We start from the raw sequence: 26,767 nt of genomic DNA, 5'->3' as shown, positions 1-26,767 counted from the left end.
GTAAAAAAGAAGTTAATTCAAGACTTCTAAGAAGGCGTTTCCCCAAGATAATGGCATACAAAAATAACTAAAATGCCTTGACTCCACCACTATAATTTATAGAGCAGATCTCACTATCTAGATAATGTGATAATTGTTACACATCAATAATCATAAATAGAAACGAACTGATAGCATGTCTCAGCTGAGTCTTTTCTGTGAATTGTCTGCCTGGAAACGATATGAAGCCAGCAACAATGAGGAACTAGGAAAATAGAGAGTAGGAAGCCTAGGCAACCAGGCCCCTTTTATTCCTGTGGTGCTCTGTAAAGTCTTATGCTATAGGAACGATTTAAAATAAATAACAGTTGTGTAAAAAAAAGGAGGGGAAAAAACCCACTGCGAGATGTACTCCCAGCTTTGTTTTCTCATCATAAACACTTTGTACCTTGTGGTCATCAACACACATCGATTTTAAAATCGTGCCTTGGAAGGCATGAAAGAAATCTTAGTCTGCACTAAGATAAGGAAATGGAATTGAACAAAAGAATTATTTTCATAATTTAGTTTTCCACTTTCAAAAGCCTCTGGCATTATGGTTGGAACCAGCTAAAAATGGGATGCATTTGTCAGGCAGCCAGTAGCAGACAATTAGAGCTGTCAGTGGAACAGTCTAAACCCTCGTGAGATCATCAAAGGGTTGGAGTTGAACCGTGGCAGGGGCTGGGGGTAGTTATTGCTAATAAAAAGAGAGGTGCCAGGAGAAAGCATTCCTCCATGCCTGCATCCCACCTGAGATAGCAGAAGTAAGTGCGATCCAAAAATCAAGCAGACTTGGACAAGATTCTGGCAAAGAATAGGTCAGCTTGATTACCTAGCCCAGAAATTGGGAGTATGTCCAGGAACCTGGAAACCTGAGAACCTCTCTGCCTTTGTCAAATTGCCCAGTGGCTTGAAGGCTAACAATATAGCTGCAGACCTGCCTAATAGGCTGGAGACTCAGTGCAAAAATGGAAGTTCTCAGTAACCCATTTCTCTATGAAGTCAAGAAAATTTAGGTAAGAGGAGGCATGTGCATTCTCCCTGTATGGATTTTGAGAGGACTGTTGTGGCATCTCTCTTGCTTTAGGGGATTTCCCAGACGTTGCTTGTTGATACTGTCATTCTTGCAAAAGTTCTAGTTACTATGATCTGGAGAGAGGACAGCTTTCTCTGACAGTGGAAAAAAGTTGAGGGGGATTTCAACCACCCCTGCCCCTGCCCCACCAAGATAGCAGGAATTTGATATAAGAGAAATATAGTTACATGGAAGTCAGGACCCAGGATAGTTCTACCAGAAAAAAATGCGTAAAGCTCCAATACTCTCTTTTCCTCAGGCTGTCATGGATTGTGAGAAATTTTGCTCTTAAAGAGCAGCAAAAAAACAATGTATGTATATGTCCCAGCCCCATAAAAAAAACACCTCTGTGCACTTCTCTCCATTCCCTCTGACATCCCAGCCTGGAGGAGAAGAGTAACATTGCCTTTCTCCAAGACCAAAAAAGGAAATGAGTAGCCAGATGGGGAAGCTCTCACCCGAGTATAATACTCTCTGTGCCAGACTAAGGCACAAGCGCGAGTGATGAGGGCAGCCTGAAGCTCGGGCCAAACAAAAGCCAAATGATGTCAAGAAATGGAGCAAGGCCAAGGGTAGAGGGAATGTGCACAGGAGACCCCATTGGCCAGCCAAGTGACTAGAGATGCTGCCCGTGGATTTCACTCCAACATGTCATCAGCTCTGTTCCTCAAGGAAAGCAAGCGTTAAGACCTCTCCGTGAGGTGTGATTATGTGAACCCAGAAATTAATGTTGAGAGTCTTCTTACCTTAGCAACCAGATGAGGATGGGTGGAAACAATGGCAAGATGGAAGGAGAACTTGACATGCCCCCTTGTCTTATTTTCCTGTGTGTGGCTCAAGACTTGTGTTTCTTTTTCTCTCAGCTTGGTTTCTCTCATTCGAGGCCAAGTAGTAACTACAGATGGGACTCCTCTGGTTGGTGTGAATGTGTCTTTTGTCAAGTACCCAAAATATGGCTACACCATCACCCGCCAAGATGGCACGTAAGTATCTTTGCGGGGTTCTACCTACTCAGAACTGAGGATGCAGGCAAAAAGACAGATCATGCTATTGGCTTAGAACCACATGGCTTCCCCTTGTGGACTATAGTGACCACCAGGCAAGACCCCTAGTGTGGATCCCCCCAAATCCATTTTTTTGCTTTGTGGTATAGTATTTAACATGAAAAACAAATAGAAGGGCCAGCCTGTCCAAGGCTGCCAATAACCATCATTCTCCCTTTTTCCCTGTCAGGTAAATACTTTTCTGTGTGTGTACATGTACTGGGATTGCAGCTAGGGGAGGGCAGATTCTAGAAAGAAAAAGGCAAATTGGCTCTTGGAAATTCTCTCCTATTTTAAATCAAAGTCAGTGCAGGGTGACAAGCATCCACATGACATAGTGTCCTGTGGTGAACCCCTTCTGCTTTCATCTGTGGCTTTAGGAGCTGTGTTGTTTTTGTGCCTGTTTTGAGGGGGTGGGATGTAATCAGAAAAGTCTAATTAAATACATTTAGCTGTCACCCTGCTGTGTGAAGGAGGCAACCTTTTCCTATTATCTTCTGATTGGAAACATGCACCCGTGCAGCCCCCACCAAGATGAAAGCTATGTTATTTCCTTAATCCACTGGGCATGGAGTTGAAATTTAAAGAAGAGGAAGAAGGAGGAGAAGGAGGAGGAGGAGGAGGAGGGGGAGGAGGAGGGGGAGGAGGAGGGGGAGCAGGAGGGGGAGGAGGAGGAGAGGAAGAGGAAGAGGAAGAGGAAGAGGAAGAAGAAGAAAGAAGAAGAAGAAGAAGAAGAAGAAGAAGAAGAAGAAGAAGAAGAAGAAGAAGAAAGAAGAAGAAAAATCTATGGGATGGGGAAATCACTCAACCACCCTGGGTTAAAAAAAACAAACAAACAAACAAACAAATAAACAAAAAACCCAAGCCCTCAAACTATTGCATTCTATTCCAAATGTAAAAGAAGATGGTTGCTGTAAATCTGATGTAACACTTTTTCCATAAAACTGCAGTCTGCAAAATCATGGACATAGCATGTGGGTAAGAACTATGAGTCTTGCCTTTCTCTGGTGAAGAGTCAGACCTTACTTTCTAATGCTCTAAGGTAGCCTTGCTGGTAGTTTCAAAATTTACCAGCTGACAATAGCCCTATTCTCATATTCCCACCTCTGAAACCCAAAGAAGACATCTGATGATTTCCATCAAAATCTCAGTATTCACAAACTTTCTGATATCTCATACATTTCTGTAGTCAAATCTAACTATTTTAAAGCATTAGGACGATGACTATGTAATACGCAGAACTACCTCGGCCCTTGTTCATTCTTAGAAGCCAATGTTCCCACTCTGCACAGTCCTATGACAATACAGAGGACATTTCTAAGTCCTTGACCTGCTGCCTGTCCCTACCTTATGCTGCCCCATCCTTCTGAGCTGCTTCTTGACTAATTACAGCCCAGACCCACTTCCCATATCATCTATCCAACCTTCAGGATTAGTGATTTCTTCAGCTTGTTCAGGTTACAAAGCCCTGGAAGTAACAGGATGTATTTGGGAATGCTCTGAGGAATTATACAATCTGTCATATAGTGGGGTGTCCCACAGACATTGATGATTTGGTTCTTTCATACCAATTTCACATCAAAACATTCGACTCTCTTCTGCATCCTATACCCATCCTATCCCCAGCAGTATGCATTCCCCAAAATAAAGAGACAAACAAGTTCATGTAATAAATTGTTGTGCCATACATGCTCTGATATTCACCTTAATGTTCATGTGCTTCTTGCTCATTCATTTTTGTCTGTTAAAAAAAAAACACCAAAGCAAACAAACAAAAAATGAAACAAACAAAAAACACCAAAAGTATTACCCAAATTGGGTGAAGCCAGTGGGTCTGTATATTTGCACTGAGTTTTTACTATGATCCAGGAGCTCTGTTAACTGCTAGAAATTCTGAAGTGAACAGAAAAGCACTACTTCCCTCAAACAGTTGAGATCTTGATGGAGGAATAAAACTCAAAATTGGGAGACTTCTCTCCATTAACCTCCTTCTTTTCTGTTAATTGGGAAAGAACTACCTTTATTTTACCTTACTAGCAATATACCTTTGTCCAGCTCTCGAAAAACAAACAGGAATAAGGTTTAAGGACAATTATCAAAGGGATGCCAGGGTGGCTCAGGTTAAGCATCTGCCTCTTAATTTCAGCTCAGGTCGTGGTCTCACGGTCCTTGAGATCAAGCCCTCATGTGGGGCTCTGCACTGACAGCAGGGAGCCTGCTTGCGATTCTCTCTCTCTCTCTCTCTCTCTCTCTCTCTCTCTCTCTCCCTCTCCCTCTCCCTCTCCCTCTCCCTCTCCCTCTCCCTCTGCCTCCCCCTCTGCCTCCCCCACTCATGCTCTACCCCTCTCTCAAAATAAATAAACTTTAAAAAAAATATATCAGAAACAGGCCAAAATGGATGAAGGGGTCAAAAGTATAAAGTTATAAAATAAATAAATCCTGCAGATGTAATGTACAGTATGGAGACTATAGTTAATAATATTGTATTGCATATTGAAAGTTGCTAAGAGAATCTTAAAAGTTTTCATTGCAAGAAAAAAATTTTAACTATGTGTAGTGATAGATGTTAACTAGACTTCTTGTGGCCATCATTTTGTACCTTATGCATATATCAAACCATTATGTTGTACTACACCTGAAACTAATGTTATATGTCAACTGTATCTCAAAAATTAAGCCTCTATGAAATATATATATATATATATATATATATATATATGTAAATATCAAACAGCCCAGGTAGATAAGAAGAAAGCCCCTCCCATGACTTAGCATTCATTGATCATTATAACTCTACTATGTATTGAATACTTGTATCAACCTAGCATGATGCTAAGTGCTTTACAGCAGGGGCGGAGAAACATTTTCTGTAAAGGGCCAGATAGTAAATATTTTAGGATTTGCATGCCATATGGTTTCTGTTACAACTACTCAGCTCTGCCTTTGTAGCACAAAATCAGCTGGAGAGGATAAGTAAACAAATCGGCGTGGCTGTACTCCAATGAAACTTTTGTTTGCCAAAACAGGTGGCGGGCTGGATTTAGCTCATGGGCTTAGTTTGCTGACCCCTGCTCTGCAGTCATCACATTTCATTCTCTCAGCCATACTGTGAAGGTGGTATAATTAGTCCCAATTCGCAGATGAAGACACTGGGGCTCAGAGAGGGTTGGTAACTTTCACAGAATCACAGGACAAGTCATTGATAGAGATTGTATTTTAACTCAGACCATCTGCCTTCAAAGCCCACGTTCATCTCTCGTGTGCTCTGCCCCTCCTACTGCCCTCAGGTGCACAGTTCAGAGCCCCTGCCTTGTCTAAAGCTAAGTTCATTCCTAAGAGCCCACTTGCCCCCTCTTCAGGTTTGACCTGATTGCCAATGGGGGTGCCTCCTTGACCCTGCACTTCGAGCGAGCCCCATTCATGAGCCAGGAGCGCACCGTGTGGCTGCCATGGAATAGCTTTTACGCCATGGACACCCTGGTAATGAAGACTGAGGAGAACTCCATCCCCAGCTGTGACCTCAGTGGCTTTGTCCGACCAGATCCAATCATCATCTCCTCCCCGCTGTCCACTTTCTTCAGCGCCGCCCCTGGGCAGAATCCCATCGTGCCTGAGACCCAGGTAGGAATGGCAGGTACTAGGGTAGGTCTCTTCAAATCCTACCCTATCCCAAACTGGCTGGCCAACTTCCTCTCACCATATCTCACTCTCTGGGTGGGCCAGAGACTAATATTAAGGGAGAGAGACAAAAAGTAGGAACACAATAGAATTTATGGCCACTGGAGAGACAACTGAATCTCTCCTATATCTTCCAGATGTTTCCAGATAGTCATTCAAGACTTTGGCAGTCAACGGAGCTTTTAATAAAATAAAAAAAAAACAATATACATATGTGCAACCCACCTGCAAATTGCATTTTTATTCCTGTTAGTCACAGAGATACATGATAAGAGGCACTTTAATGATCTACATCAGTGTTAGGACAGAGGGCATATTACATTATTGCCTCCCTGTTGCTTTATACCAATTGTCACTGGAAGTTGCAGGTTCATATAATTACAGCCTCTTGTGGCCTCCTTACATGCAGCTAGCAATAAAGCCTGCTGTTCTTATTTACATCTTTTGCCAACAGTGTGGTTTTTAAAAAGAAACACAACAGTGACCAGGAATAATTATTAATCCAAAAATCATAACCTCAACCCCTTTACTCCATGGTGTAGGATAAAGTTTTGGTTGTTGTTGTTTTTTTTCTCTCAGTCATGGGTAGTGGTTCTTGCACCCCACATAAGGCATGATGCTTTGTGAGGGCAGCAGCAGACAGGCAGACTCAGGGTTGTGAGCAGCCCACCTGCCCGGGGGTCACTGGATGAAGCATGTCTCATGTCCACCCTATGTTTCCTCTCCAGGTTCTTCATGAAGAAATTGAGCTCCCTGGTTCCACTGTGAAGCTTCGCTACCTGAGCTCCAGGACCGCAGGCTATAAGTCTCTGTTGAAGATCACCATGACCCAGTCCACGGTGCCCCTGAATCTTATCAAGGTTCATCTGATGGTAGCTGTAGAGGGGCACCTCTTCCAGAAGTCATTCCAGGCCTCTCCCAACCTGGCCTACACCTTCATCTGGGATAAGACAGATGCATATGGCCAAAGGGTTTACGGACTCTCTGATGCTGTTGGTATGTTTCAGTTTCAACTCCTTATTGATCCTTGGATTTAGTCATGCATTAATTTGATCAATATTGAGTTCCTAATATGTGCCACACACTATCCCAGTAGATAGGAATGCATTGGTCAGTAAGACAGACAAGAGTCCTATTTCATGGACCTTCTGTACTAGTGGGGGATCAAGATAATAAACACAGACTGAACAAGAAAATATCAAGCAGTGATAAGTGCTAATATTAAAGTAAAAATAATTTACTGGGAAGGAGGAGCAACTGTGGGTGGGCATTCAGGGAAGACTTCTTGGCAGATGACACTTCAGCAGAGGCTTGAATGGCAAGAAGGAGCCATGTGAAAATCAGGAACAAAGCATTATCTTTCTGGCAGAAAACGTGAGAAGACTAAGGTGTGTTTGAAGGACAAAGGGAAGGGCAGTGTGGCTGGAATGTATGGACAAGGAGAATATTCAAGATAGGGGAAAGAGATGGGCAGGAGCTAGATCATGTTCCCAGAATGCATCAGGAGAATCAGAAGATGGAGGGGGTGTGAAAGCCACGTGCTGTGTTTCAAGCTGTGCCTTTTAGGGAATAGCTTAACTGCCCACTGATGAATGACTACCATAAGAGAAGGGTCTGTTGGTTACCAATCTCTGAAAAGTTGTGAGCTGAGATTGATATCAACATACCTAGTGTCTTTTCCTACTTGTGGAAGTCTGGGTGGGATTAATTAAAATCCAGAATCCTGTATTTTCTTCACCACTAGCCTTGTGATTTCCAAGAACTATAAGTTACCAAAATAAGAAACCAGCAAACTTAGAAATTTTCATGGTAGTTGGAAGCCAATGTTTGTCAGACACTCCTTTTGTGCAGAGCACTGAGCTAAAATCCTTTGTATGGGGTAGCCTGTCAATAATTTTATCAGGGAGGCACTCTCATAACCCCCATTGTGCAGTAGGACATGAGGGAGAGGGTAAGAAAGATGCCTAATGTCATGTACCTAGCAGGTTTCACATGCTTAGGGTATGGCCCTAGTAGTCTGCCTCATCAGCAAAGGGAGTTATTAACTTCATAAAAGATAGTAATGTTATTGAACTAACTAGTGCATTTACTATAAAGTAGCTAATCAAATATTATACCAGCCTTTACCAATATCAAAAAAATATCCAACATCAAAATGTAGATGCAGTATTATAATGCACCCCCATGTATCTAGCTTCTGACATTATCAAGTCCATCCTTTCATCCACCTCCCTGCTTCTCATGACTTTCTGAAGGAAGTCTCAGATATCATATAAATTCATCCATAATATTTCACAATGTATCTCAAAAACACACTACAAAAGAATGACAACAATATAATTATCACAATTTTTAAATGATTACTTCTTAATATCTTTAAATAGCCCATTATTCAATATTTCGATTGTCTTATGAGTATCATAAAATATTAGTGCTTTGTTTGAGTCAGAATCCAAATAAGATCCACCTTTTGCAATTTTGATTTCTCTTAAATTTCTTTAATCTATGGTTTTCCCTTCTATCTCTAGCTCTTTTTTTAAGTTCTATATTTTATTTTGGACAAAGTGCATTATTTGTCTGTAGAATTTTCCATAGTCTAATTTATTTTCTGATTGCACCCCTGTGGCTGTTTAATGTCTTCCTTTGTTCTGTTATCTCCTGTAAACTGAGAGTTGAGACTTGAGGCTTTTTCAGGTTCAGGTTTGATTTTTTTTTTTTATCTGAGGTATAATTGACATGCAACATTGTATTAGTTTCAGGTGTACAACATGATTCCATATTGGTATATATTGGGTGCAATATATACACAAATCTAGTTAACATCCATCACATAATTTTTTTTTTACGAATTTTTTTTCTTGTGATGAGAGCTTTTAAGATCTACTTTCTTAACTTACAATATGCAATACAGTATTATTAACTACAGTCACCATGCCACACATTATATCCCTAACACTTATTTATTTTATTACTGGAAATTTGTACCTTTGACTCCCTTCACTCATTTCTTTCACCTCCTACCTGCTGCCTCCAGCAAGACCCAATCTAACTCTATATCTGTGAGCTTTGTTTTATTTTTTTTAGATGATTCTACATTGAAGTGAAATCATACAGTATCTGTCTTTTCTCTAACTTATCTAATTTAACATAATGCCTTCAAGGTCCATCCCTGTTTCCCAAATGGCAAAATATCACTCTTTTCTGTGGCTAAATAATACTACACACACACACACACACACACACACACACACACACACACACACAAACACACACACACACACACACACATTCTTTATTCATTCAGCCGTTATTGGGCACTTAGACTATTTCCATATCTTAGCTATTGTAAATAATGCTGCAATGAACATGGGGTGCAGATATCTTTTTGAGTTTGTGTTTTCATTTTCTTTGGATAGATACCCAGAAGTGAAATTGCTGGGTCATATTGTAGTTCTATTTGTAGTTTTTGTGTTTTTTTTTTTTTTTTGAAGAACCTCCATACTGTGTTCCATAGTGGCTGCACCAATTTACATTTCCACCAGCAGTGCACAAGAGTTCCCTTTATTCCACATCTCCACCGGTACTTGTTATTTCTTGTCTTTTTGATAACAGCCATTCAGACAGGTATGAGATGGTATCTCATTGTGGTTTTGATTTGCAATTCCCTGATAATTAATGAAGTTGAGCATCTTTTCATGAACATCTTGGCCTTCTCTATGTCTTCTTTGGAATGTGTGTTCAGATCCTTTGCCCATTTTTCATTGGATTGTTTGCCTTTTTGCTATGGAGTTGTATGAGTTCTTTATATATTTTAGATATTAACTCCTTATCAGATATATGATTTGCAACTATTTTTTTTCCTATTCAGTAGGTTGTCTTTTCATTTTGTTGATTATTTCCTTTGTTGTACAGAAGCATTTTAATTTTTTTTAATTTTTTAATGTTTATTTATTTTTGAGAGAGAGAGGAACAGAGTATGAGCAGGGGATGGGGAAAGAGAGAGGGAGACATAGAATCTGAAGCAGGCTCCAGGCTCTGAGCTGTCAGCATAGAGCCGGATGTGGGGCTCGAACTCACAAACCAGGAGATCATGACCTGAGCCAAAGTCGAACATTCAACTGACTGAGCCACCCAGGCACCCCATCACAGAGGCATTTTAATTTGATGCAGTCCCACTTGTTTATTTTTGCTTTTTGTTGGCTGTGCTTTTGGTGTCAAATCAAAAAATTATTACTAAGACCAACGTCAAGGAGATTACCCCCTGTGTTTTCTTCTAGGAGTTGTATGGTTTCAGGTCTTAAATTCAAGTCTTTAATCCATTTTGCATTAATTTTTGTGTATGGTGTAAGATGGTGATCCAGTTTCATTATTTTTCACATGGCTGTCCAGTTTTCCCAACACCATTTATTGAAGGGACTGTCTTTTCCCTGTTGTATATTCTTGGCTCCTTTGCTTTAAATTAATTGGCCATATATGTATGGGTTTATTTCTGGGCTCTCTATTTTGTTCTATTGACCTGTGTGTCTGTTTTCATGCCCACACTATACAGATTTGATTACTATAGCTTTGTAATATAGTTTGAAATCAGGGAGTGTAATGCCTCTAGGTTTGTTCTTTCTCAAGATTGCTTTGACTACTTGGGGTCTGTTGCAGCTTGATACACATTTTAGGATTGTTCTATTTTTGTGTTTCTATTATGTGCCATTGGAATTTTGTTAGGGATTGCAATGAATCCATAGATTGCTTTGGGTAGTGTGGGCATTTTACTGATGTTAATTATTCTAATTCATGAGCACAGAATATATTTCCATTTATTTGTGTCTTCTTCAATTTCTTTCATCAGTGTTTTATAGTTTTCAACATATAGGTCTTTCACCTCCTTGATTAAATTAATTCCTGAGTATTTTATTCTCTAATTTTTTTTTTCAGCAGGACAACTAGATAGGTGGTACTGTTGTCTCCCATCAGGAGGCACCTAATGTCATCTTGTTTATCCTTTTGTGATTTCAGAGGCCACTGATGCTCATTACCTAGATCCATTAGGTCATTAAGAATTGCAAAGTCATATTTTAATTTTTTCATTGCTTTTCCATTTATTAGCTAGAATACTTTTACATAGAGATATTCTCTCATTAACTACTTGGTTATAGGAGGTAGAGTTCAAATAAGAAAGAAGAAATAAATTCTTGATTGTTTGCCTTTATATACTGTTTTCAATATAATAAGTTTGTTCTCTAACATCCTCTAACAGTGGCAAATTAATTTTCTAATACCATTATGAACTCATAGAATAAAATGTGTCTAATATGTTTCAATCCATTGAAGTTATTATCTCTACTGAGGGTCAAACTATCCCATCTATGGTCAGTGGGACACTCTTCAGGCTGACTCCCTATCTTTTGACATAACCCTAGGAGATTTTGATTTCTTCCTTGCTATCTGGTATGATAAAATACCCTAGTCTCATCTTGTTCATTTCTTGCTCCAGCCATTTCTTCAAGGAGCCCTGCCTGATTTCCTTTTAATGAGAAATAATATTTCAAGGCCACAAGCTAGGCACTAGAAATTCTCTTTGCCACTGATATCGTTGTTGTTTCTTGGAATTTTCAGAGGACAAGTTAAGAAATATATGTGGGGTTTTTTTTAATAAAATATATCTCCAATTCATATTGATGCTCCTATATCTCAGGATTTAAAAGAAGCTGTGGAGAATCCCCAAAGGTGACACACATAGTTAAGAATTTAATGTAGTAGGAATAGCAATAATAACAGTGCCTCATATTTTTAAAGCAATGTTGCAATTAAAAATGTATGGCATCTTGGCATTTTGTCTCATTTATCCCTACTACATCTCTCTGAGAAATTGAGGTTTCACTTGCTCTGTTTTACACATGGGAAAACAGAGCCACGAGGAAGTGTGAGCTGGAGCAGAGTTAGAACTGAAGTCCTTCATCTCCCACCTCCCTCTCCCATTTGTCCATGTGGCAAATGTAGGATTTTTACAGTCTTTGGATTCTGTTCCCCACTGAATTGTCACATAATTGGCAGGCTTTGTCCCCATGCCTGCCTTGCCTGGCACTCTCTGGAATCCTGAGTGATCGTACAAAGAGCTTTAACTTATACAAGCTGTTGCCTACAGAATCTCCTTATAAATGAGCCACTATGCTTCCATAGGCCTTCCTCCTAGTGAGCGAAAATAAATAACATAGAATATGATAAATGCATGCCGTGAACAGCAGGCTGAAAGAAACAGTCTCCTGTCCATCTATAAAGGAGAGTTGTATTTCATTTTTAAATGATTCTTCTCCTCCTTCCACATCACTAGGGTCATATTTTGAAAGCCAGCTGTTCATTGGAAAAGTCTTTCTATCCCTACAGAGTACTACTGTGTAAGTTTCAAGGTTGAGTTCAGCTTGAAATCTGAATTTAATATTGTGTGGAATCACAAGGAGAAAAAGCAATCAACCCACCTCCTTCAGTGGGCTTTTGGAAAGGAATCTGTATTACCATGAACATGTGTTTCTCATTCCAGCTGGAAAGCTTTGGAGTAATCAAGTAAACTCTCTTTTCTCCATTCTGCCCCACCCACTTTTATCTTTCAGTATCTGTTGGGTTTGAATATGAGACCTGCCCCAGTCTAATACTGTGGGAGAAAAGGACAGCCCTCCTTCAAGGATTCGAGCTAGACCCTTCCAACCTCGGTGGCTGGTCCCTGGACAAACATCACATTCTCAATGTTAAAAGTGGTATGTCGGCACATTTACTTTCCCAAATACATCCTGATCTCCCCTCCGGAAACTTCTCGGCAGCCTTGACATTTAAGTGGTGGCCCCTCCCCTTCCCTTAGCATTTTTCATCAAATGTCCAAAACACTCATAGGTTTTCCCACCTTCTCTTTTTAAATGTCAAAGAATCTCAGGCTGTTTTTCCCAGACCATCTGCCTTAGTGTACCTCACAATTGTTCTTCAGTTATCCCTACAGGCAATATCTTAGCCTTGGAGTTCAGCCACTCCATTACAGCATCATGAGGAAATAGGCAAGTTCTCCAAAGATCAAAGTTTCCTACTATTTCTCTTCTCTCTGCCACTGCCCCTCACCCTCAGTAAGCCAATAGAAGTATCCTCCCCAGAGGGTTGCAGTAACTATCCCCATTTCCTGCTCCCCAGGAATCCTACACAAGGGCACCGGGGAGAACCAGTTCCTGACCCAGCAGCCTGCCATCATCACCAGCATTATGGGCAATGGCCGCCGACGAAGCATTTCCTGTCCTAGTTGCAATGGCCTTGCCGAAGGCAACAAGCTACTGGCCCCAGTAGCTCTGGCCGTTGGAATTGATGGGAGCCTCTTCGTTGGAGACTTCAATTACATCCGGCGCATTTTTCCTTCTCGAAATGTGACCAGCATTTTGGAGTTACGGTAAGTGGCCACACAGAAAACCTTCCTTTGCTCTATTGTTCCCATTGCTACAAAACTTCCCTGGGCAAATGATGGCTGAATTGGGGGTTCTCCAGAGAATATATATCCCACAAAATGGGCTGAGCTTCAAAACCTAGGCCTGTAATCAAATAATAGTTGGGGAAATTCTTTTTGAATCTATAAAACACCACACACATATTGGATACAATTGTTAACACCTGACTTACAAACAAACAAGGGTGAAAGCTTTAGGTCATAGTGCTTGGTGTGGGACCTGTGTAGCTGTATTTGTAAATACAAGAATCCACACAAGAATCTCCACACAAGAATCTGATACATACCAAACAATGAAAGAACCACTACTTCAAGCTGTTCATCTGTTTCAGTGGTTTCTAAAGTGACACTTCTTAAAAATACAGACTCCTGGAGCCCACCCCAGAGCACTGATTCAGTAAGCCTAGAGATGAGCCAAGGCAGTTTTTATCTTTGACAAGCTCTGTAGAAGATGGTGATGTACATGAGAGTTTGAGAACCACTAATGTTCATTTACTAATTCAAATGTTTATATTTTGTGCCTCTATGTACTACCTTTCTATAAATTCTCTGGGTCTTTGCACATTCACTAGGATATGACTTAGAATTACTGCATAGTCCTTGCTAGTTAATTTCTGGCCACACCTGGTAGATTCCTCCTGGTCATTGCTTGCTACTAACTCTGAAGTCCAGATTCCTCTGTGCTGGATGAAAGTTCTTATAAACTCTCTTCCCAGCAAAGTTGACTCCAGGCCCTAAAACCTAGAAAGTGATCTGTAAGTGGAGGGATAAATGAATTCTATAAATAAGGGACAAAATACTTGGTGAATATATACCACGTGCCAAGGACTATCTGTTAGGACATGAGAGAGAGGGTAGGAACAAGCAAGCCCTAGCTGTTGTGTTTATGGTTTTATAGGAAACTTCACACCAATTCATGTGGACAAATTTAAAAAATGATAATGCTTTAAGGAAAACCTAACAGGGTAATAATTAGGGACTACTGTGTGGAGTAGGAAGGATAAGGAAGCTACATAAGATAGTTAGGGAACATCTGAGATGTGTCATCTGAGATGGGGCCTAAATGATGAGGTCAGCCATGTGAAGATCTGGGGGAAAGTATTCCAGGCAGAGAGAAGTTGTGCAAAAGCCCTAATATCAGGCAATAATCTGGTTTACTTAAGGGATTGACAGAGTCCAATATGGTTGCATGGTGGTAAGCTCAGAAGGAAGTGTTTCAGAGGAGGTCAGAGAGGTCAGTAGGGGATCAATGCTTCAGCATCTTACGGACCTTGTTGACAAGTGTAAATTATATTCTTATTACAATGGACAGCTGTTGGAGGTTAAAGTAAAAAGTACAGTAGAGTTGACATGATCTTATTGCCTTTTTAAAGATTATTCTGGCCATTGTGTAGATGAATGGACTGTAGGGGTGCAAGAGTGGAAGCAGAGAAGCCCATAGGGAAGCTTTAATAGCTGACCAGGGTCTGGGTGATGGTGATGTAGACTAGAGGGGTAGCAGGGGAGATAAGGAAGTATTCCAACTGGGATATATTTTCAAAGTAAATGTGATGGGAATTGTTCATGGATCAGGTGTAAGAAATGGAAAAAAAGAAAAAGAAAAAAAGAAGAAGAAGAATCAAGGATTATGATGAGCATCTTGACCTGAGCAACCAAGGAGGTGGTGGTGCTTTCTAAAGTAGCCTCAGCTACCATGTGAAGGACTTAGAAGAAGCCACAGGTTGCACTTGCATTTTAGTGGCCCCTTCTGGGAGAGAGATCAGTGATTAGACCATCAGCAAGTACTGCTGACTATTCCTGGGACCTGAGACTGTGCCAAGCACTGGGCGGTTAAAAGAGAGAGAGAGAGAGAGAGAGAGAGAGAGAGAGAGAGAGAGAGAGGAGAAAACCCGAGCTTCACCCCCAAGAAGGTTACAGATTCAGTGATCCAGTAGGCATTTACTGAACATAATGTGAGCCAAGCATGTGCTGGGCTCTAAAGGTCTAGAAGGGGATGAAACACAAGGCTCAAAGAGCACCCATTTGAAGATGACAGATGGGAACCTAGGCAAGCAGAGACAATTCAGGATGAGTATTGTAGAAGAACCAACAACCACCCATCATGGAAATAAAGAAGGGGAAGTCATGGGGTAGACTAGAAGAGTATAATGAGCAAAAGATAAACAGTGAGAGGAGAAGGAGACAAATAGATAATCCTCAAGCTGTCAAATTGCCAATCAGACAAACCACATTTTCTAAAGCTACCCAACTAGGTCCCCTTCCCAAGATGTTCATTTCCCTTTTTATCCTAGGAGAGTCCTTTTCTCAGGAATCCCATTGGCAGTGGAGAGCCATGGCAGGAGTCAGGGAAGGGAGTGAAGGTAGCATTCTGCTTTTCCATGAGGGTTGCATTTTTAAATCTGACATTTATAACCAACTCTCCATTGTCTGGCCCTTACTTCTTTGTCATGGGTCTAGGTGCTCAGAGCTAAATCAGCACTTGCCTACTACATTCCCACCTCCAAACCTGGACTCATGCTACTTGCTCTACTTAAAATACTTTGTCTAATCAGCCTCATCATGTCCATCTTTAATGCTCATTTTGAAGGTCCCCTCTCCATGAAGCCTGACCTCTCTAGCAGAAATAATTCTCACCCTCCTCTGGGTCACTTAACTCTAATTTTCCACAAAAGTGACCCCATTTATTGCCTTGTTTTTCAGTTATTTCCATGTAAGTCTTCTAGGGTCCTAGTGTGTGAACTTCCATAGCACAGGTACCTTTGGCATCTTTGCCCCTTGATACCTAGAGCAATGCCTTGTCCACACTGGGGGCTTAAGGCACATTTCTTGAGTTAAAGGAGACACAGACCATTGTCCTCCTTTATTGGAATCTGTCCTTGATTCTAGGTCTCTCAATTTGTAGAGGCCACAACATTAATGATAACAGCTAAGGGCCCACTCAGAGCAGCACACCACACCCACATGATGACATTAAGGACAGCTGGAGGGAGTGTAACTATCAATTTCCCTCAATAGCTGTGTGGTTTCTTTTTCCGTTTTAACTGCCTTTAGACTTGTTCTTGCTTTCATCAGCCAGGTATCCAGAGACGATTAGAAGTTAAGCTTTTACAAGAATACTGGTTTGATTTTTCTTTTCTTCCCACCACATAACTGAAAACTAAGGCTGTCAATCCCCTCTTTTCAAAAACAGTAACCAGGGGAGGGAGGGAGGAGGGGAAAGAGACCTGTCTTGCTTATGTCTTTTCTCCATTGTGAGTTGGCAGCTAAATGATTTAGTTTCAGGATTCAGTGCCCATCCGTATCTCACTTACCCACCCCAGATCTAAGCATCTGAGTCAGAATTTTATATAAATGTTCCCATGGTTCCTTCTCTCTTCCTCCTTCCTTTGTCTATACAAAAACATACAGGGGCAGAGTTCTACGCACTTGGAAAACTTCTAATGTTAGAAAGAGCCTTATTCTTACGTAAAATGGTTATCATTTGTATGCTGCAGTTCCACCAGCATTCAAGACATTTTCATCATGCACTTCCCCAAAAAGCCTGATACCCCACTTTTAGTGGCATATTCCCTTTCTTATAACTACACTCACTCCAGGTAATCCTTAGAAAACCCCAGCCTTAGAGAGTAAATTTGTCAGTGACTAACACCTTAGAGTGAATTTCTGGCACAGAAAAATCTTTCTTCCTCCTCAATTGAGAACATCTTTGGAATTGGATCCCAATATAAGGCAATAAATTATAAGGCATGGGACAGTGTCTCTCTGCCTTGTCTTAACTTGGCCTCTTGTGCTAAACATAAGAATCTCACACTTTCCATAATGTTTGAAATACTAAAAAACTTTTTATTTTCCAAATATAAAATTATGATACGAAAAATGCTTTTGTTCCCCAACTAAAACACTTTCCCATGCTGAGATTCTTTTTTTATATATCCAAGTTAGTTAACATATAGTGTAATAATGATTTCAGGAATAGAATTTAGTGATTCATCACTTACATATAATACCCACCACTCATCCCAAAAAGTGTCCTCCTTAATGCCCCTTGTCCATTTAGCCCATCCCCCAACCTAAAACCCCTTCAGCAACCCTCAGTTTGTTCTCTGTATTTAAGAGTCTCTGATGGTTTGTCCTCCTGTTTTTATATTATTTTTGCTTCCCTTCCCTTATGTTCATTTGTTTTGTATCTTAAATTCCACTTATGAATGAAGTTGTATGGTATTTACCTTTCTCTGACTAATTTTGCTTAGCATGATACATTCTAGTTCCATCCACATTGTTGCATATGGCAAGAGTTCATTCTTTTTGATCACCAAGTAATATTCCATTGTGTGTGTGTGTGTGTATGTGTGTGTACGTGTATATATGTGTGTGTGCTGTATATATATATATACACAGCACACACACACACATACATGTATATATACAACACACACACATACCACATTTTCTTTATATATTTATCACTTGATCGCTTCTCGGCCTTTTGGCTAAGATCAAGTGTAGTATCTGTTCTTATCAGTTTAATATATTTATCACTTGATGGATATCTGGGCTCTTTCCATACTTTGGCTATTATTAATACTGCTGCTATAAACATTGGGGTATGTGTGCCCCTTTGAAACAGCACTTCTGTATCCTTTGGATAAATACCTAGTAGTGCACTTGCTGGGACGTAGGGTAGTTCTATTTTTAATTTTTTGAGGAACCTCCATACTGTTTTCCAGAGTGGTTGTACCAGTTTGCATTCCCACCATCAGTTCAAAAGTGTTCCTCTTTCTTCACATCCCCGCCAACATCTTTTGTTGCCTGAGTTGTTAATTTTAGCCATTATGACAGGTGTGAGGTGGTATCTCATTGTGGTTTTGCTTTGTATTTCCCTGGTGATGGGTGATGTTGAGCATTTTTTCATGTGTTCTCTTAGCCATCTGGATGTCTTCTTTGGAAAAGTGTCTATTTATGTCTTTTGCCCATTTCTTCACTGGATTATTTGTTTTTGGGGTTTTTTGGTGGGGGTGTTGAGTTAGATAACTTCTTTATAGATTTTGGATACTAACCCTTTATCTGATGTTATTTGCAAATATCTTCTCTCAATCTGTCGGTTGCCTTTTAGTTTTGCTGATTGTTTATTTTGCTGTGCAGAAGCTTTTTATCTTGATGAGGTCCCAATAGTTCATTTTTGCCTTTGTTACCCTTGCCTCCAGAGGCATGTCAAGTAAGAAGTTGCTGCAACCAAGGTCAAAGAGGTTGTTGTCTGTTTTCTCCTCTAGGATTTTGATGGCTTCCTGTCTTACATTGAGGTCTTTCATCCATTTTGAGTTTATTTTTGTGTATGGTGTAAGAAAGTGGTCCATTTTCATTCTTCTGCATGTTACTGTCCAGTTTTCCCAACACCATTTGCTGAAGAGACTTTTTCCTTTGGATATTCTTTCCTGCTTTGTCAAAGATTAGTTGCCCATACATTTGTGGGTCCATATCTGGGTTCTCTATTCTGTTGCAGTGATCTCTGTGTCTGTTTTTGTGCCAGTACCATACTGTCTTGATGATTATAGCTTTGTAATACAGCTTGAAGTCAGGGAGTGTGATGCCTCCGGCTTTGGTTTTCTTTTTCAGGATTGCTTTGGCTATTTGGGGTCTTTTGTTGTTCCATACAAATTGTAGGATTATTTGTCCTAGCTTTGAAAAGAATGCCAGTGCAATTTTGATTGGGATTGCATTGAATGTGTAGATTGCTTTGGGTAGTATTGACATTTTAACTATTTATTCTTCCAATCCATGAGCATTGAATGTTTTTCCATTTGTGTGTGTGTGTGTGTGTGTGTGTGTGAGAGAGAGAGAGAGAGAGAGAGAGAGAGAGAGAGAGATCTTCAATTTCTTTTATAAGCTTTCTATAGTTTTCAGTGTATAGATTTTTTACCTCTTTGGTTAAGTTGATTCCTAGGTATTTTATGTTTTTTTGGTGCAGTTCTAAATGGGACTGATTCCATGATTTCTTTCTGCTGTTTCATTATTGGTGTATAGAAATGCAACCTATTTCTGTACACTGATTTTATATCCTGTGATTTTGCTGAATTCATAGATCAGTTGTAGCAGTTTTTTATCAGAGTCTTTTGGGTTTCCACATAGAGTATCATGTTGTCTGAAAAGAGTGAGAGTTTGATTTCTTCCTTGCCAGTTTGGATGCCTTTTCTTTCTTTGTGTTGTCTGATTGCTGAGGCTAGGACTTCCAACACTATGTTGAATAACAGTGGTGAGAGTAGACATCCTTGTCGTGTTCCTGACCTTAGGGGGAAAGCTCTTGGTTTTTTCCCTTGAGGATGATATTTGCAGTGGTCTTTCATATATGGCTTTTATGATCTTGAGGTATGATCCTTCTGTCCCTCCCATGCTGAGATTCTGATGGTACTATTGATGTGGGTCAACAGCAATAGCTTTATCAGGGAAGATCTTCAGGGAAGGGAATTGTCCAGGCCAGATGTATTAGTGATAGAGAGGGAAGAATCACAAGAGAATGGGAGCCTAAGAAAGAGGGCAAGAGCAGCAGAAGTTAGAAGAAAGCTTCACCAAAGATAAGCTTTGCCTGAGAATTTCAATGAGAAAAGACCCTTCTTGATACGGGCATAGAATGATAGGGGGGAATATAAAGTTCTAGTTATATGCTTTCCCTGTGTGATCAGGCTATAAATACCAAAGTCAGGAAACAAAATATAACATATCACCCCTACCCAGAATAACAATAACAACAATATCCCCATAAAATTTGGGGCAGTTCTTGGCACTGTTTTCAAAGTCCTTTACCAAAGGCAGGTCCAGGTTTCATGGGGACTAAATCTTAACATAACTTTGAATGAAATGTAGTATTATTTAGGATGAAAAAGGAAACCAACAGAAATTGCACATTTTGAAAAGCTGATAGTTAGTGCAAACATCACAAAATCCAGATGAAATTACCTAAAATGTTTTATTAATTAACTATTACACTTCCATGATACTTGTTTTCCTACACTTTTTGGCTGCATAGTTTTTGATTGTCTTTTAATATGACAATGATTTTGTAATGTCATTACCTATAAAAAGAATAGAGCAATATTCAGTCTTTCCTCTGGCATAGCTATAGTCAAGATTTGTTTCAGATTATTGATAAGTTAGTAAATGTTTCATGTCTACAACTGATTATTGGTGATGTTATGAACATTGTTAGAGTTGTAAAATTTGGAAAAATCTTTATCAGACTTCTTTAATAATATTTCTGTGCATTTCAGGTTTCCTTGTACAGTGAATAATCTAAATAGTCTTTGAGTTAACACTCATTAACCAGCCTGTCACTGATGTCCTGGTAATAGTGAAATATTCTGTGTAAGTCTTTAGGGCACTAGTGTATAAGCTTCTGTAGAGCAGACACCTTTGGCATCTTTGCCCCTTGATGCCTGGAACAGTTTCTGGTCCACATCAGGGGCTCAGGACACACTGCTTGAGTTAAAGGAGACATGCACCAGTGTCCTCCCTTTTGTTGGAATCTGTCCTTGGTCTCATGTCTCTCAAGTTGTGGAAGCCATAACATCAATGGAATGAGCTAAGGCCCCACTTGGAGCAAGCCACACCACACCCATTTGGTGACATTGGGCATTACATTTCCAGTAATAATGCTTAGTGAGTCTGAACAATAGGGCAGAAGCTTTCCTGAAAGCCATTCCTATACCAGAATCACTAGCAGTAATCTTTTTTTTTTTAGCGTTTATTTATTTTTGAGACAGAGAGAGACAGAGCATGAACAGGGGAGGGGCAGAGAGAGAAGGAGACACAGAATCTGAAACAGGCTCCAGGCTCTGCGCTGTCAGCACAGAGCCCGAACCAGGGCTCGAACTCACGGACCGTGAGATCATGACCTGAGCCGAAGTCGGATGCTCAACCGACCAAGCCACCCAGGCACCCCAACACTAGCAGTAATCTAACTAGATAATGAAAGGACCACATATGAGCCACATAAGCATATCCCCCTAAAACTAATTTAAGCATATTAATTAACTAATTAACACATAAGCATGTCCCCCCTAAACTGAATTTATCCCAGCTAACTTCTCTTTCATTAGAACTGAAACAAAAAAACTGTGGCCACTCCAATACCACCCTATTCTGTGGCACAGAGGGAGTTGGAAGGGAAGGAGGCAACAGTCTCAAATGTTGATGAGCTAAGCCATCTCACTTCTTGAATCTGAGACACCACTCTGCCCTTGAAGGCTGTGCCTAAAGGGTTTGCATTATTGCAAACACAAAGCCTTGGCCTGTCTTTTGTATGTAAGGCACCTGTGCTGATCTACATCGATTGACTCAATGCCATTATTTTGGTTTGTTGGCTACTAAGTACCCATGCTGCCAATGGCCTTGGACTGGAATAGTGGTGACCTCAGTTGGTCTCCAAAGCTCATATCCATATGATCATTTGGACTGTACCCTCAGTGACTTGGTCTGCCACTCCTGCCCTTCTCCTTTCCCCAGCATAGATATTATATTAATCAACTTAAAGCACAAGTTCTTAGGAAAGAAGTAGGTCAGGTCTGCAGACCCAAATCCCATCCAGTCTTTTCACAAAATCTTGACTAAAACACTGGAATTGATATTGCAATAATTAAGAGCCAAATATGACTACCACTGGTGGCAGATAACATTTCACTTTCATTAAGCAATATAAAATAGACGCGAGAATTCCCGGCTGCCACCCTGACACACCAGGCTTTGCAGAATGAATCTTAAATTGCACTATGTCAGTCAGAGCTCAGGAGTTATCAGCATCATTTAATTAACTTTTTTTTTAACGAAAACTAACACATTGGAATAAAATATAAAAATGTAATCCCTGTGCAAACCCACCACTAATCATGGCCCCTGGCAGAGGCCCAGGCTGCACCTAAGCAGGAATCAGGGCATTAGTTCTCTTTGTCCCTCCCCTGAAGCCTCCTCCCTCAGCCAGGAGGGAAAGAGGGGGTTAGAGACTCCTTCCACTTTGGCCTAGAAGTCTCAGGAATGAGAAGCAGTTCTCTTTACTTGAGGCCTTAGCATCTCTCCTCTTTGCCCTAATGTTATTAACTTCTAGCCTCTTTCCTGTTGAAATTGACGTGTATTTTTGTTCTTAAAAAATGCTTCAGATCCTCTGTCCCCCTTCTCTCTCTGCTCCTTCCCTTCTCACACATTCTCTCTCAAAAATAAAAATAAACATTAAAATTAAAATTAAAAAAAAGAACAGCAACACTTTTACCACTTTTCCAAAAAAAAGAAATGGTAAATGGAGTCTTTGGCTCCAATTATAGAGAATATTAATATCTATGAATTTCATGTATGAATGTTATCTGTAGGAAAGAATGTATACAAGGGGCCCCACACATGCAAATTGAGTTAGGGAGAGGGAAGGTGTCATAGAACAGGGATAGGAAATGGTTGAGACTCTCAGGGTTCAACAGAATGTTTGCCAAACTGCAGATGGATTTGGGAAGAGGCTGTCTTGGATGGTACTGACTCTACCCTGTGATGCACCAATAACATATAGGTGGCACAGGTGGCACCAGGTTCCCTCCCACACCCAGGGCAGACATTACAAATGAGTCCCAGCACTTGTTACAGCTGATTGGCATTTGGCTTCAGAATCCTTCTACTTCTGTGCTCCTGGCAGGCATCACTAATCAATCAGTATTGGCACTCAAGAGGGAAACTATTTGCCATCTTTCATTAGCCAAAAGACCTCTTTCACCTGTTGCCACCTGTGTCATGTGACAGCCACATTGCTGGTCAGAGAATTCAAGCATTCTTCTGTAGATTTTTCAATGGCCAGGAAGAGTCCAAAATCAGGGGTGTTCCCCAAGTAATTGAGCCAGGAGCTGTCAGCTAGAAGGGAAAAAAAAAGGAAGACGAGTGCCTTTTTTTGGGTCCCTTTATACAAGAAATGAAAATGTTATGTTTGCTTTATCATCAATTCTTCAGCTAACTGTTTGTTCTTTTTCCTTCTGTTTTCTTTCTATAAAGAAATAAAGAGTTTAAACATAGGTAAGACGAAGAACTCTTTCCCATATAATTTGATATGGTTCGTTTGCTTCCTTGTGTTTGCTTTTTGTTTTGTGCTTCTTGTGTAATGTTGTGTATTTTTATGTACCAAATATAGTAACTTTTTTATGTGCTAATTGTGTGTTGTGGATATGATAAGCTTTAGCAATTATGAAATGCAGTCAAAAAGCAACCAAATAAGCTGACAGTAATTAGAATTTCCGGGAGATGCAAGTGCAAGATAATGAACCCTCAGCGAACTTTTATCCTGACTGCTCAGCGCGGTCCATAATTGGGCTAAACAGTTGAGGCAAACTTCTGGCTTTTGTAAATGCTGGACTGGGTTCACAAAAGCTTTAATGAACTGGAAACGGGTCAAAAACTCATTTTCAACTCATTAATGATTTTTTCCCCTGGATATATGGTCATTTAAAAAAAAACAAGTTAATTGCCAATCTGCTGGTCAGAATGAATCCAACAGTCAGATGCATTGGGAATTTTCATGGAGTTAAATCACTTTTAAGTAGTATGAAGGGTGTAGACCAAGTACTTTTGTCTGAATAGCCTTTGTCATTCAACTGCTCCAGGTTATCATTTAAAACCATACTGGTGAAATTCACATATGGAGTGTACAACACACATATTTGTGCATATGGCTCTGGGGAGCTTCCCATTACAAAGCTAGGAAAACTCCAGCTTGTCCCAAGGTTGCACTGAAATGGAAGAAAAGTGACCTTTTTATTTAGAAGAAGAGAGAAAAACAAAATAATGTATTTTAATACTCAAGGGAATGTTTCTCCTCACTTCTTGAAATGAAACATGGAAGGGGCTTCTTCCTGATGTTAGGTGAGAATTAGACAAAAATGGAGTCAAGTTGTATAAGATCATCAACTTCAGTGGAAAAGTTATGCGTATGCACCCTCTGCCTCTTCCTCAGGTACTCCCAAGCTGGCTGCCTATAGGCACCCCAACTGGGCCAAGCAGAAATAAATCTACAATGCCCTGAAAGGACATCCCAGTTCAAACTCACATACCTCATTTGACCTTCACCATAGCCACAAATGTGGAAGTATGGGCTGTCCATACCTGAGATTCTCTGTAAGAATCTTGGTTAGAGCAAGTATGAGGCCATGGGGAAGAATGAGACCCCAACAAGAACTGACCTCACACCCTTAATTGTCTGCTCTTCTACCAGAGTTTTTGAAAAGGCTCTTTGAATCAGGCTCCCAAGAAAGTCCAGAATTAATTATCTTGCTCACAGATAGGCACAGATGTGCAGTGCCCTGATCCTTCTGCTCATGATGCTAGCCAGCTACTATCATTTGGTAACAAAGTACAGCATCTAATTAAAAAAATAGCATGAAGTTTTCCCTTTCTGCCCTAATTTGTTTTGCATATGTGGATATTCTCTAAAGACTTAATAGCAAAAGAAGAAAAAGAAAGAAAGAAAAGAAAAGAAAAGAAAAGAAAAGAAAAGAAAAGAAAAAAGAAAAGAAAAGAAGGAGAAAGAGGAAGAGGAAGGAAAGGAAAGGAACGGAAAGGAACAGAAAGGAATGGAACCCTGGTAGCCTACTCTTTTAAACTAGTTATCTAGGCTGGAATTTTAGAAAGACCTTGACTTCTAGTTCAATTATGTGTCTTAATAGCAACCTGAGGAGAAGTTGGAATTAAAGATGGTCTTGACTCACAAATTGTTCCTAAAAATAGCTTCCTAGTTCTTTTCTTCCTTAAATCAAGGAAGAATCCAAATGGGGGTGTTTTAATTAGTAATTTACCAGCTAATGTCTACAGAACAAATGCATCCAACACTATCATCACCCTCACCTTTCCTTCACCTCTTCCATCCCCTTTCTTCCCATAATTCCAAACTACAATTGAGAAATAACTGAAAAACAAAAGGCCTATGCTGATTTTTGGCATGTGGCATCCTAAGGCAGAGAGGCATTCACTGTTTGCAACCTAGAGGTGGTGATTTTAATAACCAGTATAGGAATAGCATGAATACCTATTCTGGTCTCAACCTCCAACAAATGACAGACACTGCAAAGGGAAGAAACTATAGGGTTTTGAGCCAAAAGGGACATGAGAAATGATCTGATTTCTTCATTATCCATATAAGCAGTCTAGGACCCAACACAGCCAAAAGACTTACTTAAGGTCACCAGCTGGGTCACACTGAGTTTAGAGTTTCCTGTGGCTTAGTCCTATCCTTATCAGCAACATATAGGGCAGCTAGATGCATGGCAGAGAAACAGGTCCAGGTCTCTGAGGAATAGTGCCTTCCTATTACATTTCTCACAAACACGTCTAGTGTCACTTAGGGCCCTAGCAGCTCTTCATCCACGTTTGTGACCTCACCATTACATAAAATATTAAAACTGTACCTTCTCCCTCAGTAATATAGATTCTGGATGTGATATCAGCAAAATATCATTTTTTTAAAATGCCAACTTTATTCATATCCACACTGAGAAATAGTAGGGAAGACCTGAGGCTGAGGACTAGGGATCGATCTGGGAGCCTCCCATCAGAAAGTCAGGAAAATTCCAGGTTGCCCTAGTATTAATGATCTAGTGCCCTGGAGACATTAAGGAAGCATGGATTAAAAGAAAACCTTGTCTCATGGAAGTGTTCCTCAATCCCACTTGAGAAATATATCAAACCCATGGGGGAAAATAAAGAAGGCTGATACACACAAAACACTGACACAAAAGCAGGACCAGACTGGGATCTTTTGTACCAGCTAAATGAAGCAATGGTATTTTAGTATGATGGGAAAGGATGAACTCTCTAAATAGCATGAAGAGCTTAGGTCCAATTAAAAGAAATAGCTAAGAGCCATGATATGTTAGAACACTAGGTTGTTATGCTAGATTCTTTCCAGTTCAATAAAGTGGAAAGACACTAGAAACAGAGCCTTACCAGGATTTTTGTCATCTCTTTGATCCAGTAGACCAGCTGCATAGCCCCCTTCTCATTTCTCTTTCTGCTTCTTCTAAAGCAACAACCCAGCACACAAGTACTATTTGGCAGTAGACCCTGTTTCCGGCTCTCTCTACGTGTCTGACACCAACAGTCGGCGAATCTACCGAGTCAAGTCTCTGAGTGGAGCTAAAGACCTGGCTGGGAATTCAGAAGTGGTGGCAGGGACTGGAGAGCAGTGCTTGCCCTTTGATGAAGCCCGCTGTGGAGATGGGGGGAAGGCTGTAGATGCAACCCTGATGAGCCCTCGAGGTAAAGGTTACAAAAGAAGAAAACCCCTCCTCCAGAATGACCTTGCCACAAGGTTGTCTTTCTTCTTAACTGGAACTGAACTAAGTCCAGGCAGTCACAAATACAGCTTTCTCTACAATAATTTAACTCTTATAGATTGCTTTGGTGTGTGGGTGAGTATTTAAAAAAATTGTTTATTTGAAGTAAACTTCATCACCCACATATGCTACAAAC

The 26,767-nt window shown here is 40.3% G+C and overlaps 1 protein-coding gene and 1 non-coding gene across 18 annotated transcripts in view; both read left to right on the top strand.

Moving 5' to 3' along the window:
- The window catches only part of TENM2 (teneurin transmembrane protein 2), a 2,391,334-nt gene that overhangs the window by 2,305,155 nt on the left and 59,412 nt on the right, over positions 1–26,767 (top strand). For all 17 annotated transcript variants that reach the window (XM_045040340.1, XM_045040320.1, XM_045040321.1 and 14 more), the window contains 7 exons: positions 1,960–2,079; positions 5,499–5,760; positions 6,546–6,813; positions 12,420–12,563; positions 12,985–13,234; positions 23,303–23,323; positions 26,322–26,554. In XM_045040340.1, the coding sequence (XP_044896275.1) occupies positions 1,960–2,079; positions 5,499–5,760; positions 6,546–6,813; positions 12,420–12,563; positions 12,985–13,234; positions 23,303–23,323; positions 26,322–26,554 (1,298 nt within the window). The remainder of the gene's footprint in view (positions 1–1,959; positions 2,080–5,498; positions 5,761–6,545; positions 6,814–12,419; positions 12,564–12,984; positions 13,235–23,302; positions 23,324–26,321; positions 26,555–26,767) is intronic.
- Positions 17,759–17,957, top strand: LOC111557057. Its single transcript, XR_002736816.1, has one exon. It is a non-coding gene; the product is annotated as a U2 spliceosomal RNA (small nuclear RNA).

This window comes from Felis catus, chromosome A1, assembly GCF_018350175.1.
Source record: "Felis catus isolate Fca126 chromosome A1, F.catus_Fca126_mat1.0, whole genome shotgun sequence".
Taxonomy (NCBI): domain Eukaryota; kingdom Metazoa; phylum Chordata; class Mammalia; order Carnivora; family Felidae; genus Felis; species Felis catus.
This window is presented reverse-complemented; position numbering and strand designations above follow the sequence as displayed.